At 34.7% G+C, this 19,847-nt stretch overlaps 2 protein-coding genes across 7 annotated transcripts in view; both read left to right on the forward strand.

The window, feature by feature from the left end:
• The window catches only part of sona (sol narae metalloprotease), a 148,343-nt gene that overhangs the window by 67,151 nt on the left and 61,345 nt on the right, over positions 1 to 19,847 (forward strand). The window lies entirely within an intron of this gene.
• On the forward strand, positions 8,369 to 13,720 carry LOC105663276 (uncharacterized). Its single transcript, XM_012291135.2, has one exon. It carries the CDS (start codon positions 8,369 to 8,371, stop codon positions 13,718 to 13,720), a length of 5,352 nt encoding a protein of 1,783 aa, XP_012146525.2.

A 19,847-nucleotide genomic window follows, 5' to 3' on the forward strand; every position in this document is an offset into this window, starting at 1 on the left:
AATCTGTGAATTTATAAATTTGTAAATTTGCAGATTCGCAAATTTCAAATTTCTAGATTCGAAAATTTGAAAATTCTAAAACCACAAAATCTAAAAATAAAATTTTCAAAGTCAATAATTTAAGAACAAAAAATAATAAAATTAAGTTACTTTAAAAAACGATAGAATTGAAAATTAAGTCAAATTAAAAGCAATAAAATTGAAAGTGGTAAAAATGAAATAAAATTAAATTAAAATTAATAAAATTAAATGAAATTAAAAGTGGTAAAAATAAAATTAAATTAAATTAAAGTTAATAAAATTGAATCAAATTAAAAGTAACTAAATTAAATTAAAAATTAAGTTCAACTCAATTCTTCCTAACTCAACATTATTAGAAAGCCTTTCAAAATCAGCATAAGAAAAGAGAAAATAATCTAGAAAGAATCATCACTCTTTCATTACCACACATTACTTTCGAATCGTCACAAGCTTTTTAACACTCTTTGCCTTTTACCGAATCGGTTCTACGAAGAAGTGTTGATCATCAAACCGAACGAAGTCAACTTTCCGTGTTCACAAAAACACGTTGTTGAGGTCCATTATTTATTCCAGTTCGACGGGTGTCTTACTCTCGTGTGCATCCAGTGTTTCATTGCTGCCACAGTCCTTGATACTTTACATAATTTTTTTATATGAAACGTTTTTCGGGCTCACGTAGCACACTGTCACCGTTATTTTTAACCGGTAGACAACCGATTGCAGTCTAACTGGTATTATCAGGAGCACCGTATTTCACAATTCGTATTTTTCCATAAAACTGTGTACCTTAATGCTATTTTACCAAGAGGTGCCAACAGACACCTTTCAAATTTTAATTTAAAATTATTCTCTGAAGTGAATCATTTCTTCACAATTAATTTCGTGACTTTTCAAAAATCCGAAAGTTTCGATTGGCCTGGACGTTTGAAATTCAAATAAAGGTAGCAAGCAATTGTAAAACATTTACTTTTTCTCGTGTCTGTTGCTCGAAGCGTTTGAAAACGATCGTACACAAATTTCAAAATGTAAAAAGTTACGGGAAAATCTTCGGCCGAATAATTTCACTCGTTTTGGTATTTTTTTTTTCAAAATATTTTGTTAAATGGAAGAAGTGTTTCGTTATTAACTCATTTGCCACCACGATCCTTCAATGGGGATTTGAAGACATTTTTTGTTTACCACTTGTAGATTATACTAATATTATTTCTACCAAGAGGTGTCATAGGACACCTTTCAAATTTTAACTTAAAATTATTCTTTAAGTCGAATCATTTCTCCAAAATTAATTTTTGGAACTTTCATATAATAGTTAAATTAATTCAGCGATATCATTTTCTTTCAACTCATCCTAGATCTAAAAATATGCATATGGTATACTTCTACCATGAGGTCTTTTGACACCTCAAGGATTTCATAACAGTGCCCAATTTTAAACCACTTTACATATAAATATCAACACCATTTTGCAGCATCATATCAATTATAATCAAACTAGAATCCCAATTTCAGTTGTAACGGAAAATACAGGAGTTGCGGCATAACTTTGATATTCGCTTATTGTCCGCCATGTTGCATTTTACACCGCTATATTATATTTTGTAGATCGATGAATTAAGCTAGAATTTACAACCTGATTAAATTATCTCTAATAAAAACACATCAATCTATCAATAAATATATTCCTCAAATTATCTATATTTAATTGATAATTTGAAATCCCAACAGTTTTGGCAATTATTTGCATTCAAACGAAAAGGTGTCAAAAGACACCTTCGGGGCGAAATAGGTATAAAATCGTGGTAGAAATAGTGTTAAGTCCATCAAGGAAAAGAACAGGTCGATCCGGAGGAAAGATTATTCATTGCAAGTGACATTGGTTCGTGGCAGACAGTTTGTCTGCTGTCTCTTCACAGTCGATTAATAAAAATCCGATTTCTAACCGTCATAAATCGTGACTGTCATTAGATACTTGTAACTTCTTTGTCCGGGTATTCAAACGACGCTATAAAATAAAATGGCGCGCATTCAAAGACGAACGAGTTTAATAACCTTTGGGATGAATGGGTTTAAGATCGTTGCTTTCTGTGAAATGGTTCTGCTGAAACCTTATTCTTTGGGAATCTCAAAATTCCTAAATCCCTTTGTCCTTGAAATCTTAGGTGCTCTTTCTATGTTTTAATATGAAGGTTCCCAAATCCTAGATTTACAAATTTGTAGTTTTCAAAATGTCTAAACTCGATAATTTCTGGATTTCCCAATTTCTAGTTTCACAAATTGCTATATTCTCAAATTCCTATATTTTTATATAACTAGAGCACCAAATTTCTAAAGCTTGAACTTCCTAAATTTCTACATTCTCATATTTCTAATTTTCGAAATTTCTACGCTTCCAAATTTATGGGTAAACTCATACTTTTCCAAATCCCTAGAGTCCCAAATTTCTACAATTTAAAATTCTTAGTTTACAAATTTCTAAACTCCCAAATTCTTATCTTTCCAAATTTCTGAATTCCTAAATTTCTACAATCTCAAATTCTTAATTCCAAAATCTCTAAACTCCCAAATTCTTATTTTCCCAAATTTCAATACAATCTCAAATTCTTAGTTCCCAAATTTCTAAACTTCCAAATTCTTATTTTCCCAAATTTCTACAATCTCAAATTCTTAACTTCCAAACTAAATTCCCAAATTCCTAAATTCCCAAATTTCTACAATTTAAAATTCTTAGTTTCCAAATTTTTAAACTCCCAAATTCTTATTTTTCCAAATTTCTGAATTCCTAAATTTCTACAATCTCAAATTCTTAGTTCCAAAATTTCTAAACTCCCAAATTCTTATTTTCCCAAATTTCTACAATCTCAAACTCTTAGCTTCCAAACTAAATTCCCAAATTCCCAAATTTCTATAATCTCAAATTCTTAGTTCCCAAATTTCTAAACTCTCAAATTTCTACAATCTCAAATTCTTAGCTTCCAAACTAAATTCCCAAATTTCTAAATTCCCAAATTCCTAAATTCCCAAATTCCTAAATTCCCAAATTTCTATAATCTCAAATTCTTAGTTTCCAAATTTCTAAACTCCCAAATTCTTATTTTCCCAAATTCCTAAATTCTCAAATCCTTATATAGCCCCATATCTAACTCCCCAAATTTACAAGTCCTCAAGTGTTCCTAAAGATCTTTTCATTCTTGCCAATATTACTTAATTATTAGTTAACATTGAAAACAGTTGAGTACCACACTGTACCTAAAAATTGTATTAAATAACATTTTTATTTACAACGTATCTTATCAAATATTTTCATTATAGTTTGTTATTAGGGCTCCGAATACATAGATGTATTTCCTATACATATGTATAATTAGAATAAAAATTCTTAATAATAATACATACTGAAAATCGTATTTGGTTTTATTTTTATTTTTGACAAATCTTACCAAACATTTTCACAATATTTTGTTTTATATATTATTCATAGTTCCAAATAGTTATTACAAACACTTACAATAAAGTTAATCGACAAACTCTTTATGATAGATTCCTAAGAAAGTTTAAACCATATACGGATGAATAGTCAAAGTGTTAATTCGCTTAACGATTAAACACCTGGAATTGATAGTCCACCTGTTACGAAATTTATTACTTTGTAGATGAGATCGAATCAGAGATTAGAAATTATTTCTAATAAATTAAGTGCTTTGAAATGTGGTAGGTTAGATTTATGCCAACGAATGTAACATTCACTTCAACATTTTATCTGTTTAAAGATTATACGATTTTAGACGGAGAATGGTACAGGGTGTTTATGTGAACTGGTGACAGTCCCGTTATTACTTTAAATAATGAAGATGTAAAAAATTATTTTGCATAAAAACTGCGTAGCACGATCACGTTAATATATTGGTAGAAACGAATTTTTTTAGATTATTATAAGTGCCATGAACGCCAGTTTTTGTTAAGTGGAACCTTTTTTTTGTAAATGTAATTAAGAAATTAATTAAGAAAAAAGGTTAATGTAATAAAAAAATTAATTAAGAAAAAAGGTTAATGTAATCAAGATATTAATTAAAAAAAAGATAAATATAATTCAGAAAAAAGATGAATATAATGAAAAAACAAATAAAAAAAATAAATGTAATAAAAAAAGTAATGAAGAAGAAAGATAAATATAATTAAGAAACAAATAAAAAAAATAAATGTAATAAAAAAATTAATGAAGAAGAAAAACATAATTCAGAAAATAAATAAAAGAAAGATGAATGTGATTAAGAAATTGCAGTTGTAGTTAATTTTAAATTTGTCTAAAATATACAAAAGGAAAAAGTTTTACTGTTTTTTGTAGTCAACATAGTAGAATATGCAAATTGTACACATTTGCAATATTTTTGGAGAAGTTAAGACGTTCTTCAAGAAATTATATAATTAACCAAATAAATTCAGAACTGTTTGCATATAGCAAATTTTATTTTGTATAACATTAATTTTCATATAACAAATGTGTGACTACACTCTTAAATAAAAAGTTAATCTGACTATCAGGTACAGTAATATTAATCGATAAAATTTTATGAAAGTTTAAATTCCTCAAATTTACAAGAAAAACCCTGTGAAATTGATTAATTCATTGAAATTATATTAAACGTAAGACCAACGTCGATGGTGGTCGTTAAAATTGCTGGATGTGTTTTGTAACGAGGAAATTATGTTCTTTTTATCAACGTTATCGATTAATAATGACGTTCTCTACATAAGATTATCGTGTTTAGAATTTAAACGACGCGACTATGAATTTGTAAGTGAAGAGGACTACTGTTTAAGTGTTTAGTTAATAAGTTACCTTCTAGAAATTTTTGTGTTACTTCAGTCAGTGAACTTTCGTGTTTGCAATAATGTTTTTTCAGGAATTTATAGCTGACTAATAATTTATTGTATTTTTGGTGGTTATTAAGTGTGTTGAAAATGAATAAATGTAGTTTGCGTATGTTATAATATATGCTATATAATGTATGTTATAATTGTTATTATTTGTAGTCGTAATGCATTATCAATTATTTTATTGCATATACAATGTACAGTTATATACATATGTATATACATATAGTTACTCATATATTATATTCTTATTAACATACTCCACATCACATTCATTGTATATGCATTTAATGAATATAAAAATTTATAATACTCATATGAAGATTGTGTTAATAAAATCATCATGTATAAATAATTATACATATACACAATTACTATAATGAATAATCATACAGCTAACAATACATTTGAGCAATATTAATAATTATATTCATTTTATTAATTTGATATCTATTAATCCTTAAGTTAGCAAAAGAATTCCTAAAATTATCATGTTACTTAATGTAACCTTTAAAATACATTGCAAATATCTTGAAAAATATTCAAAATCAAATTTTTTAAAACACGAAGAAATATTAAAAAATTTATTTTTATCTTTCACACTTATTACTATTGTAAAATCACCTTATAGCCAATGATACTATTTATACGAAAAAATTTTTTAACATCATTACAAACTCGAGAACCTTCATCACCCAGCTCGAAAACAAAAAACAAAAACATTCTACAAATTTTCCTGTATAAAAAGCAATTTGAATAATAATTTGAACATTTTCTATTTGAGAGCAATGTATGCATACACATTCTTGCATACATGCTTCCATAAAAGGCTAACGGAAAAAAAAATATTCGTTAACTCAAAACCACCGAATACGATAAAAGAAAATAACAGTGACTAAATTCGATGGAAAAATACAAAACACATGAGTCACAATCAAAGGTGCTAGCAAATTGTATAAATATAGGAAAAAAGTGATTTGTTTTAAGAAAGAGTTAACGAAAATAGAAGCTCGTGTTAATGCTTCCTTTTCTTCGAGCATGTTTTGTCTCTCAACGTCCATCATCCGCCATGTCTCAAAAATAAGAGAAAGCAACCATACTCTGCGTGCAAAACGTTTGTGGGTAAATTTTATTATCGACTCGCGACGATTGGACCTCATTTTTATATGCTTCTGTGCCAATAAATCGGTGTTTAAAAGTGAAAGTATTTGCGGTCATAAAATCGTAGAAACCCGTTTCATTGTTTGAACACGATTCTAAAATAATGTCCCTGAAATTTATTTATAACCATTACGGACAGAAAGCAAATAAATAGACAGATAGATCAACTTGATGTCGGAATTTATTTGAACAAATTGCGCACCTGCTTAATTACCATAAACGAGTGTACGATTATGAACGCGAGAATCAAGGATCACGTTCAATTGAAATACACCTGATCAGAAATTGTTACAGAAACTATCGAGATATGCCTGGCTGATTAGGATAATGAGAAATCAACCGAGCAATCTAAAAATACGCGATATTCATAGCTTTCAAGATCAGATAAAATCTTTACAGACATTTCTGGTTATTATAGCCGGATATCGTATAATTTCGACATTTGATGGATGCTTATGTCGAACTAGCAGAAAAGTGAACGCTGAGTAGAAGAAGTAATGTTGGGTAACAGTGAGGGTACATCAAGTGCCTGCTGAAGGGCATAACACGTGCAAATATGACAAATCACACATTTTTTTAATTTTTAATTCATTAGTTTTCGAATTCACGAATTTAGAAATTTAAATGTTCAGAAATTAGGATTTTCAGGATTCAGAAACGCAGAAATTTTCAAGTTTTATTTTTAACTATATTTTCAAATTTTAGTGTGTTTATATTCATACTATTGAATTTTATTTTATTTATAGTCAAATTTTCAAATTTTATTTTATTTATTTTCAAATTTAATAATTTCATAATTTCATAGGTTAGTGGTTTGTAAGTTCTATTTAAAAAAAAATCCGAAACGCATCAGAAAAATTAGCTCCACATTTACATATAAATTTTTATTCATACCTAAGTATTTTTACTCGAGTAGGTCCAAATAAATAAAAAGAAAATAAACTAAACATGAAATAAGAAAAACAGTATGGTAACCACAGCAACATCATTTGATCGAAAAGAATTATGCATTCAACAAAATTCGATCAATCATCTAATCATGAATAGAACTCTAATTATGAATAGAACAAAGTACAAATGTTCTCTACAATAAAAAATAAAAATTGTTTTTCTAAGAATACCTGCTTAAAATATTCCACGTACTCGTTAAAATTCTATTGCTACCAAAAGACCTTTAACGTTTTGTTTCGTGGCATCTTCACGAAATATAATTCATTACGGTTTATTTTATTTTACATTTTTACAAATACCAGATGGCTGGCAATTTGTACCAGGGACAGTACCCAAACTACAAATCACCAGCATGTTTATTGCACGCAAATCAACAAGACCGTTTTTGAGAGTTAGTTTATTACTTAATACGGCAGTTAGAATATTTTAGATTTTTTGAAGTCCTCAGCGGCCAATTGCCCGTGCCATAAACATGAGTTTCCGAAGGGTCGCCAAATTGACCCTGGTGACCGTCATTCCCGTCAGGTAATCGGCACCCATACCCATCAGAAACTCCATCAAATTTTGTTTAAACATTCACCGTTACGTCTTCCACTTCCACTGATACTTCCTACTTCCTACAAATCGCGTTTCGGACGCAAGGAAGTAGGGATAGGTCAGTGGTGCCTAAATTCAATTGGTCAAGGAAAACGACTGATCAAGCGAAGAGGTGGAAGTTCACACTTTTCTTGTACTCAAATAGAGAAGTCGTTAGTTAGTTATACGTTAAAAACTAAAAGAGAAACATCATCTCTTCAACCGGGAAACATTATAATCCCGCGTTTTTCTCAAGTCCGTACAGTTTCATTTTCATTCATAATTAAATAGTTACTTATATTTCACAATCGCAAATCTTGTATATTTCTGTCTACATCAATTACACCCCAAAATATTTCCTACCTCAGTAAAAAGTCGTAGGAATTTTACGAGGAAAAACATTTGGTCCTTCGAGCCGGATATTCTCCGGCAATAAGTGAAAGTTCACACAATTTAAATAAGTGCGGTTGTGAACAATTAACATTCAACTTTGAAAACGTGGTATAAGTGGTGCGACAAGTTTAGTGACACCACACCTACGGCAACACATCGTTCCTGGTACCATCCTGCATACAAGGACCATCCTACAGTAGGACAACCGTGCAGTAGGACAACCGAGCAGGACAGCCGTACAGCCTGTGGACCACAGCATCCGCAGATCAACGCGTCCTCGCCATTCTGGACCATCCTCACGCGGATACAGCAACGTCGTCAAGGACATCAGGTCTCCGCATCGTAAAGGTAGGCTTTTTAGTTTTTCGCCGATATCCTTGATTTTCTTCCCATCATGTCTAAATCCTCAGACGATTCCGCCAATCAATCTGCCTCACAAGGTATTCATACCACTGCACTACGACGTAAGCGTGGTAATATCGTCGGTCACATCACCGCGTTCGAGAAAACAATCGAAAAAATGCAGAAAGCCGAAAAGCGCGATATTAGTCTTTTGCGAGCACATTTAGATGGCATGCGTGCCATTTGGGATCGTTTTGACGCGATTCAATTCGAGTTAGAAATGCTAGACGACTCTGAGAGTCCGCGTCGTTTTGAATTCCATGATCGGTACATAGCCGTGATTGCGCAAGCAAACCAGTTAATCGAGGGAGGCCGTTCATCCGCGATTCCGCGAAGAGACACTACGGATTCTTCAGCACCATCTGTAACAGCCCCGATGGCAATCAAGTTGCCAGAAATGCGACTCCCGACCTTCGACGGAAATATCGAGAACTGGACATCGTATTTTGATAGTTTCTCGTCCATGATCGATCAAAATATCGATCTTACTTCCGTGCAGAAGTTGCAGTATTTAAGATCAACGCTCACGGGAAGGGCCGCCGCATGTATCCAGTGCTTAAGTACAACCGACGCGAACTACGCAGACGCGATTTCTCTATTAAAAGAAAAATTCGATTGTAAACGGCGTATACTCTTAAAACATTGCGATGCGATATTGTCGATGCCTAAGCTAACGCGAGATACGCCAGAAGCGTTAGGGGATTTGGTGGACACGATTCGCCAGAATCTCAGGTCACTCAAAAATTTAGGCATCGATACATCTTCGTGGGATTGCATCTTGATATCTGTTATACTGTCTAAAATTAGTGTAGACTCCGCGTGGCAGTGGGAAATTTCTTTAAAAGATAATCAGATGCCATCGTATCAGAATTTATTGGATTTCCTAGAAAAACGCGCGAATTGCTTGCCGTCGATTCAACTTAAACCGTCGGCACCGAAGCAGACGAGCTATATTGCACCCGCGAAGCCAACTCATAAATACGCAACACGAGCCCACGCGTTTGTAACGTCCGCGAACGCCAATAATCCTAAACGGCAACGCGATCAAACACGGAAGATGGACCCAACAAGATCAACCGCGTCAACCGCGTCTACCGCGACATCCGCGTCATCCGCGAGTCCTCCGAAATGCGCGATTTGCCACGGTTCGCACGGGATCTGGAGCTGCGAGAAATTCCACTCCCTCTCGATCGAATCAAGAATCGCAGCCGCTAGGAGAGCATCACTTTGCGAGAACTGTTTAAGGGCGGATCATAATCCAGATGTTTGCAAAAGAAGTTACTGTCGGATTTGCAAGCAACATCATCATACGTTAATTCATCGGCCGAAGTCAACTCCGGATCGCGTAGGCGAAGCATCGACGACGAAGCGCGAATTATTGCCGCTCGACGAGGGAGAATTGGACGATCGACAGAGACCGCTTGGGAGCCCTAAGGATTCAACCCGTTTTAAAGTATTCACTATAGATACCGTTAATAATGATTTGCTCGTCACCGCTCAGGTTAAAATATTGGACAATACCCAACGTCCAGTTAACTCGCGAGCATTAATTGATACAGGTGCAACGACTAATTTTATAACGGAAGATCTTGTGGAACGGTTGAAAATCCCGAAGAAGGAATGCTCTATTCCCGTAGGGTCTCTCAATGCCATGACTACGATCGCGAAATATAAAGTTACGGCAACCATTCAGTCAAAAGTTAACGCATACCAGCGAACTTTGACCTTTTTGACCGTCCCGAAAATTGCTCAACATATTCCTGATCAACCCTTCGACCGGTCAAGGATTAAGATACCGCGGAACATTCAACTGGCGGATCCCGATTTTCATCGACCAGCACCGATTGAATTACTTTTCGGTTCCGGAGCCGCTCTGTCTATGTTAAGCATCGGTCAAATTAGTTTATCTGCGCCCAAAGAACCCGACCTATATCTTCAAAAGACCAGATTAGGATGGGTTATCGGGGGGAGCCCCCCATCTCCGGCACAGGTACACGGCGCCTCGTGTCACTTATCAAAATCGTTGCAATCTGAAATTGCACGATTTTGGGAGATTGAGGAAGGGCCACAACGGCAGTTATACTCGGATGCTGACAAATATTGCGAAGCACATTTTCTGCAACACGTTTCGCGAGGATCAGACGGGCGATATACGGTAGCGTTGCCGTTCAATAACAAAATAATGCAGCTGGGTGAATCGAAATCGCAGGCTCAAAGGCGATTCATTTCACTCGAAAGGAAACTTCAGCGCAACCCAGCGTTAAAGAAGGACTATCATGCAGTGATAAAGGAGTACCTCGACCTAGGGCATTTGATGAAGATTCCTGAGGACACGGAATCATCAAGAGGATTCTATCTACCGCATCATGGAGTGGTCAAGACAACCAGCGAGACGACGAAACTACGTGTCGTTTTCGACGGCTCCGCGGCCACGAGTACCGGGGTATCCCTCAACGATGCTCTTCACGTCGGACCGAAAATCCAGGATGACTTGCTGTACATCCTTCTTCGTTTTCGTATCCACCGTTACGTCATCACCGGTGATATCGAGAAGATGTACAGACAGTTCATCGTCCGACCGGAAGATAGGAAATATCAGCGGATACTTTGGCGTGACGCTGACGGGGAAATTCAAACTTATGAATTGCAACGCGTCACGTTCGGACTCTCTGCCGCGCCGTACCTAGCAATACGTTGTCTCTCCCAACTCGCCCAGGACGAAGGTCACCGTTTTCCGGAAGCTGCGAGAATTCTTTGTCGCGATTTCTATGTCGATGATGCGCTTACCGGAGCATCGTCTATCAGCGAAGCACGCGCAATCCGTAATCAATTGACGCAATTGCTGAGCTTGGCGGGCCTCAACATAAGACAATGGGCAGCCAATCATAAATCAATTTTGAGGGATCTTCCAGAACAAGATTTAAATAAGAAACTACATTTCGGCGACTCACCAAATTTAAAGACTTTAGGAATCTTCTGGAATTCTTCTAATGATTCTATATCGTATGAGGTTAAGGCGCAATCCCCCACAACACGGGTAACAAAACGGGTCATTGCTTCAGAGATCGCGAAAATCTACGATCCTCTCGGTCTTTTAGGACCTGTTATTAGTACTGCGAAGATGTTCCTACAAAAAATATGGACCATCAAGCTCGATTGGGACGAATCATTGCCAATGAATGTTTTTACAGAATGGTCCCAATTTTACAGGCAATTACCGTTATTAAACAACATAATATTTCCAAGGAAGACCATCCCTTGCACATCGACGGTGACGGAGTTGCACGGTTTCTGTGACGCAAGCGAAAGGGCCTACGGTGCATGCGTTTATCTCAGGTCAATAGATAAACATGGTTATGCACATGTGGAGCTCCTTTTTGCAAAGTCGAAAGTGGCGCCATTGAAGTCGCAGTCAATCCCTAGACTCGAATTGTGTGGCGCTTTGCTTTTGACATCACTGATAACCACTGCGAAAAAGGCCCTCCACATTAATATCAATAATACATTCCTCTGGACGGACTCTACTATTGTCCTCCACTGGCTTCAGGCGTCTCCGCATACTCTGAAAACGTTCGTGGCGAACAGGGTAACGGAGATTCAAGAGAACACCAGGATCAAGGACTGGCGACACGTCCCTACGTTGGATAACCCCGCGGATCTGATCTCGCGTGGCCAGTATCCTGAAGAATTTTTGCAACCATCCATCTGGCACCAAGGACCAGAGTGGCTCTGCAAAGATGAATCTTCATGGCCGACGACAACACTGCTACCACTGGAAGATATTATACCAGAGCAGAAGACAGCGACCTGTTTAATTACAGCTACGTTAGATACCAGCATCCTGGACAATTATTCTTCTTGGGCACGTATGCAGAGAATTATTGCATATTGTCTACGATGGAAGAAAAGCAACAACATTAAAGGGTACCTCACCGCTATTGAAATCAAGAATGCTCATAACACGATTATCAAACTTCTCCAGCAGGCACATTTTGCCAAGGAACTGCGACTATTGTCAAATAATAATAGCGAAATCGGAGGAAAATTGCAATATTTATCTCCCTTTTTAGATAAGGACGGCATTCTGCGAGTAGGAGGTCGTCTAAAACATTCATTCATTCCGTTTCCGCAACGTCATCCTATAATATTACCGAAATCACGGGTGACAATACTTATTATTGAAGCTGAGCACAGAGCTCAATTACACGCTGGCGTCCAGAATACTCTACATGCCGTTAGACGCAGGTATTGGCCCATTGACGGACGAAACCAGGTCTGGAAGGCGCTAAGACCCTGCACGCGCTGTTTACGAGCTCGACCGCCGCCAGTGGATTACATCATGGGTGATTTACCTGCAGCAAGAGTCACCGAGTCGCGACCATTTACCCACGTCGGCGTAGATTATTGCGGCCCTTTCTACGTTAAAGAAAGGAAACATCGAAACCGCGCGAAAATAAAGGTCTATGTAGCGGTTTTCGTCTGTCTGGCAGTCAAAGCGGTACACTTGGAAGTCGTAAGTGACCTGACTAGCGAGGCGTTCATTGCTGCGCTCAAACGGTTCATCGCGCGGCGGGGATTTTGCACGAATCTGTACTCAGATAATGGTACAAATTTTGTTGGCGCTAATAATGAATTAAAAGACCTTCGCGAATTAATTCGATCCGATGACCATCAAAAAAAGGTAACAGCCTTCCTAGCGGATAAAGCTATTGCTTGGAAATTTATTCCACCTCGTGCGCCACATTTTGGCGGATTGTGGGAGGCTGCCGTCAAGGCTTTCAAGCACCACCTCGTACGCGTCGTAGGCAGTGAGTTATTTACGTTTGAGGAATTTAATACTTTAATTATACAGATTGAATCCATTTTGAATTCCCGACCTCTCACGCCCCTATCATCCGACCCGAACGACCTTTCAGCCCTGACTCCCGGTCATTTCCTTATCGGCGAATCGCTAACTAGCTTACGCGAACGAGATTTTGCCGATACTCCGTCGAATAGGCTTTCGACATGGCAACATATCCAAAAAGTTAAACGACACTTTTGGAATCGTTGGCACCGGGAGTACCTCAATGAGCTGACTAGGCGCAGTAAGTGGACCAAGGGCAGCCACAGCATCAAGGAGGGCACGATCGTACTCATCAGGGACGACAACGTTCCCCCCATGCACTGGGCACTGGGCAGAGTGCTCAAAGTTCACCCCGGGTCTGACGGCATTGTGCGCACGGTGACAATTAAAACCGCCACCTGCACGTTAGATCGGGCCGTGAAACGTCTCGTGCCATTACCCCAACATTCAGAAGAAGACGATATCAACCAGGTTGAATCACACATTACCATAAAGTAGTCGAGCTTGGTTGTACCTCCGAACTCCACAGTGATCGTGATTTCAACTCTGTTGTGTATATAGTTCCGTGTAAATTTGTGTATATTACTTCATTTTTATTATTATTACTTTTTATCTTTTATTCCTATCATTTTCGTATTTAAGTGTACAGTTTTGATTCCATGTAGAGACATGTATATATTAGGTTTAATGTCATCATATGTATAGTTTCATACTCATTCATATTCATAAATTGTATCATCTTTCATTATCATCTTATGTACAGATATATTGGTTTATTTATCCATATTTGTAATTGTTGAAACTGTACGGTCGTAACTTCAATTGTTGTACAACGTACTTAGCATATTTTTATATCTTCTATCTATTCATACTTTAGCGAATAGGTTGATCGTAATCCTCTCAACGGGGGGAGGATGTTTCGTGGCATCTTCACGAAATATAATTCATTACGGTTTATTTTATTTTACATTTTTACAAATACCAGATGGCTGGCAATTTGTACCAGGGACAGTACCCAAACTACAAATCACCAGCATGTTTATTGCACGCAAATCAACAAGACCGTTTTTGAGAGTTAGTTTATTACTTAATACGGCAGTTAGAATATTTTAGATTTTTTGAAGTCCTCAGCGGCCAATTGCCCGTGCCATAAACATGAGTTTCCGAAGGGTCGCCAAATTGACCCTGGTGACCGTCATTCCCGTCAGGTAATCGGCACCCATACCCATCAGAAACTCCATCAAATTTTGTTTAAACATTCACCGTTACGTCTTCCACTTCCACTGATACTTCCTACTTCCTACAAATCGCGTTTCGGACGCAAGGAAGTAGGGATAGGTCAGTGGTGCCTAAATTCAATTGGTCAAGGAAAACGACTGATCAAGCGAAGAGGTGGAAGTTCACACTTTTCTTGTACTCAAATAGAGAAGTCGTTAGTTAGTTATACGTTAAAAACTAAAAGAGAAACATCATCTCTTCAACCGGGAAACATTATAATCCCGCGTTTTTCTCAAGTCCGTACAGTTTCATTTTCATTCATAATTAAATAGTTACTTATATTTCACAATCGCAAATCTTGTATATTTCTGTCTACATCAATTACACCCCAAAATATTTCCTACCTCAGTAAAAAGTCGTAGGAATTTTACGAGGAAAAACACGTTTCGTCACGTTTAATTAAAATTCAATTTCTTAATTGAATCAAAATCTAATAAGCTTGATTAGAATCTGATAAATAATAATCTTTAGAATACGTGATGTGTCTAAATTCGTAGAATTACCCATAAATAAACACTCGATACATAGTATCTTTAGCTCGTCAATGTCTCAGATTATCAAGATAATGACGGCTGCTTAAGATTTCAATAAAAATGATTTCCGGCCTCCTTGAGGCACGGCCATCGCTTAAGACGACCCAGAAAAATGTACCAAGGTAATGAAATTCCCATGATCGCGTTAATCACGAACATGTGTGTTTTCTACGTGTCCCTGAAACGGAGACGAGGGACGAGTCATTCTTACGTTTGAAAATGGAGTGGATTTCATTTTATTTGTTTACCGAACCTCGGTTAATTATAATCCGTGGAAAAATGAAATTTAACGGTTCATAGCATACCGGAAATGCATAATTTTGCCTTCGATTAAAATTACTGATGCTGTGCATGATTGTTTAAATTTTGTCTCAAACAAGTTCTGTCATGTCTAAAACAGTGTAATTTTCTAAATGTTCTAAAATTGAATTAAGATTGAAAATGTCAAGATTAAAATGTATCTATTTATGTATCTCAAGACGTGCTATAAGAAGTTTTTTTTATATAAGATTGCAAAATTGTGAAGAATCACAGGGTCACGTATGTTACACACTTCCGGTCAGGCCATACCAGATCAATCACTACATTTCCATGAAGAAGTATGCATTATGGTCTCATTTTATGGTCTAACATTGAGTATGTAGACAAAGAATAAAATCTTAATAAATATTGTAATTTAACATTTATAACAAGTACAATATAGTATAACAATTTGAATAACTTTCATAGTATACATAATATATAAAAATTGTTTAGTATAATATATACAATATAAGGTGAAGTGGGGTAAGTGCAGACTGGGTTTTGTAAAGTTGGTATTTAAACGTAAGTATTATCAGTCTGCTATGTAAATACTTAACGCTGTCGATATCGAACGCTTTGCACAATTACTACTATTTAATTAATATTAACTAGGACCTTAATTTTCCCTGTACATTTTGATTTTGATAGGAAATTGTTTAAAATGTCAACTACTCTGCACTTTTCCCGAAAATGGGGTAAAAGCGTAACTTGAAGTTAAATACTTTGAAACTTTATTTCATGTGCAATGGGGCAAGAGCAGAATTATTAACAAATCTGCTATAAAATGCTTTTTACTGCATTATGCAAGTACTCTATACTGCAAACAAGTACTCTTAGCTGAAATATAAAAGGGGATATAGTGAAACGAAACAAGGAAACAAACATACTAGATGGAGAAATTTCGCTCGTATTGTAATAAAAATAGCCTGTATTGTTAATATATTGTCTGTAACATATGCAAATTAATTTGAAGTCATACATTTTATAAGTATAAATATTAGCTGCGTACTGTAAATACTGATACAAAATCGAACTCTTAAGAAACCTATAAAAAATCAACCTACTCAAAATAACCAATAAAAATTAATAAAATTTCAATTAATTTAACTTGCTATAAAACCAATTCGAAAGTATCCAAAATCATAATTTTGAATGCGAACTTATTTCGCATGAAAACAGTAGATCGAGTAGCACAAAGTGGCGCCATTTTAAATAAAAAGATCGTTCCGTGAAATAGAGGTCGTTCAGAACGTTTTCATCGCCTACGTAAAATCCTTTCTTCCTCATTCCGTTTTGTAACTTAATGATCAAAAGCACTTAGCAGCGAATAAAGAAATGCTACAAAGTACGAATTAAATTGATCTGAATAATGTCCTCGAGCGTAACGAAAGCGAAACACTGAAGCGTGTCAATAGACACGCCACAAAGAGGATACAGTATATCGACTATGGCAGTGTCCTTCGAGGATGACCATGGATTCTAAACGATTGTCGTGACCGTGTCTGCGTTGACATGTGAGAGAAAGTCGAGTACGTTAACACCGTATAAACCGTATCACCTTGTTCCACGTATCTTGCATGTGAGCTACCGAAAGAGAAACAGTATTAACATTTAAAGGAAGTGCAGCGTATTTGGAAGCTTGTTTGTCATTCGAAATATGGAAGGACATAACCACTATTGTTATCTAATTTTTTGTACTGTAAATAAGGGAAAAGAATAATTTATGATCAGTGGTATTTATAAATTTGAGAATTTGTAATTTTTTATGTTTGTGAGGTTTTAGATTTTATAGTTTGTGAATTTGCAAGTTTGTAAGTTTCCAAGTTTGTACGTTTGCAAGTTTGTAATTTTAAGAGTTTGAGGATTTTTAAATTCATGAATCTATAATTTTAAGAATTCCGAAGTTAGTGAGTTCGAAAGTTTGTGAATTTGTAAGTTTGTAAGTTTACAAATTTGTAATTTTAAGAATTTCAAGTTTTATAAATCCAGAAATTTGCAATTTTAAGTATTCTTAAGTTTGCAAGTTTGTAATCTTAAAGATATGAAATCTTTTGAACTCAGAAAGTTGTACTTTTAAAAATTTCTAAATTTGAAAATTTGTAAGTTTGCACATTTGCAAGTTTGAAAGTTTGTAAATTTGGAACGTTATAATATTAAAGGTTTGAAAATTTTTAAACATGAAAATTTGTGATTCAAATAATTCCTAAGCTTTTACAAAACAATACTGTTTTACAAAATAACTATTGTTACTCCATAAGTACTATTCCGCAAATAATCACCGCTATTCCACAAATAACAATTCTAAAAATAACTATTGTTCCGCAAATCACTACTGTTATTCCGCAAATAATTACTGCTATTCCGTAAATAGCTATTCCAAAAATAGCAATTACCACAAATAACTACTATTACTCCGCAAATAACTATTCTAAAAATAACTATCACTCCATAATAACCCACTCCATAATAAATAACTGTTATAAAGACACCAATGTACTTGGCTCCTTCGCGTAATTTTTATACGACGTTGAACATGATCCAATAATGCCGTCGCCTTGTTCTCCATACACGGGATTAAGCCTTCAACGGAAGCCAAGGAATTCATGAGAATCACGCGATTAACACTTCGATGTCTGATGTGAATTCGTGACTTCGATCGAGAAAAGATTATAAGCTACAATGTGGAAGGTGATATAGACGAGCTTCATCACCGAAGTTTGACACGTTCGCTACCAGTGTCACACATACGTGACGTGACGTGACGATTCTGTTTTGGGAGTTCAACGTCACGCGTGTATGGCAGTGATAATTTTCCGTTTTGAGCTTGGTACACGCTGGTAATAATGATTTTCGTTGTGCGTTGCAGTCGATGCTAATTTTTGTATCAACTTTACGTATCATTTTTGGTATCTTTGGCAATTTTTGTGAAAACAATCTTCTAATGAATTTTGTCTCACTTGATAAAGTGTTTGACACTAAAGCTACTAAAGCGATCAAATGACCATTTTGCAAGGGTCTTATTTGAAGTTATAAAGTTTGTTAAGGTTTGTGTTGATTTTCAAGAAAATAAAAAATTAAAGTATATACATGTTTTACCATCTATTGTTCTTTAACTTCATTTTTAATTTCAAAGTAAATGTATAATGTAGGCTGGTAGATTTAGTGTTAACATGAATATAATTTATTATTATTTAGTATCTTTTTATGTTTAACCTTTTACAGAGAACAGTATAAAATACGACAATGGAAAAATTGTTTAAAATACGTTTGAATATTTTAAATGCTAGTATGATAAAGTATGACAAACCTTTGTATTTTGTTCGACTAAAACAATTTAAAAAAAAAATAATTTTTTGCAAAAATTATACGAGAATAAAAATTGTTGTTTATTAATTTTTGAACAAGTGAAATTACTTTACTTTAAAAAAGAAATGCTATTTCTTTGCAAAAGTTGTATAATAATAAAAATTGTTGCTCATTAATTTTTGAACAAGCAAAATTATTTTACTTTAAAAAAGTATTTCGTTATAAAAATAAAACACTATTTCTTTACAAAAATTGTACAATAATAAAAATTGTTGCTTATTAATTTTTTAACGAATGAAATTATTTTACTTTAAAAAAATATTTCGCCTTAAAAATGAAATAAATCCTCATTATATCTTAATTTTTCTTTTTCCATTAAAGAAAAGGCAGGGAATTTTCTTTGAAACATCTTAATCTATTTGGTGATCCGAAACTTTTGAACAGTAGTGTATGTCAAAATAAACATGTACGCCGCATATGAACGTGCGTAAAAATTTTCGTCACATTCAACGCACGCGAACCATTCGTCGTCGGTTTTCTTAAAGACATTAAAGAGATTTGTGCCGCAACATAACTATACTGTACAAGTTAGGGTGATTCGCATTTCAACAAGTTACACGGATAGATTTGTAATAGCAAAGGAAAATTTATTATTACTCTTGTGATATGTGTAAGTATTTCGCAATCAAATTTATGACATTTGAGAACTAATTCTCTGTATCCTTAAAATTTGTAATATATTAAATTATATGTTTAAATTTTGTAGTTTACAAATTTATATATCCTCAAATTTTGAAATTTGATTACTTAAATTTTGTGAATTTTCAAACTTGTAAATTTTCTAAATTTTCAAATTTTTCCCTTTTGAAGTCGTAAAATTCGTAGAGTTTTATATATTAAGATTATTAAATCCCTAGATTCTCAAATTACTGGGTCCTCAAATTTCTAAATCCTCAAATTTTTAAATTTTCAAATTTTTAACTTTTGAAGTTCTCAAATTTCTAGACTTTTAAATATCAATATTATTAAATCCCTAGATTCCTAAACTACTAGATCCCAAAATTTCTAAGTCCTCAAATTTTTAAATTTTAAAATCCCTGAATGTTCCCTATAAATCCCTAGATTTCCCTTATGATTCCCTGGATTTTAAATTCCTAGATGCTTAGATCGACAGATCTCAAAGTTTCCAAGTCACTTTGTCGCTG

This window comes from Megachile rotundata, chromosome 2, assembly GCF_050947335.1.
Source record: "Megachile rotundata isolate GNS110a chromosome 2, iyMegRotu1, whole genome shotgun sequence".
Taxonomy (NCBI): Eukaryota; Metazoa; Arthropoda; class Insecta; order Hymenoptera; family Megachilidae; genus Megachile; species Megachile rotundata.

What these genes read in the sequence shown, in the direction of transcription:
- LOC105663276 (XM_012291135.2), top strand. Translation starts at nt 8,369, where the DNA reads ATGTCTAAATCCTCAGACGATTCCGCCAATCAATCTGCCTCACAAGGT.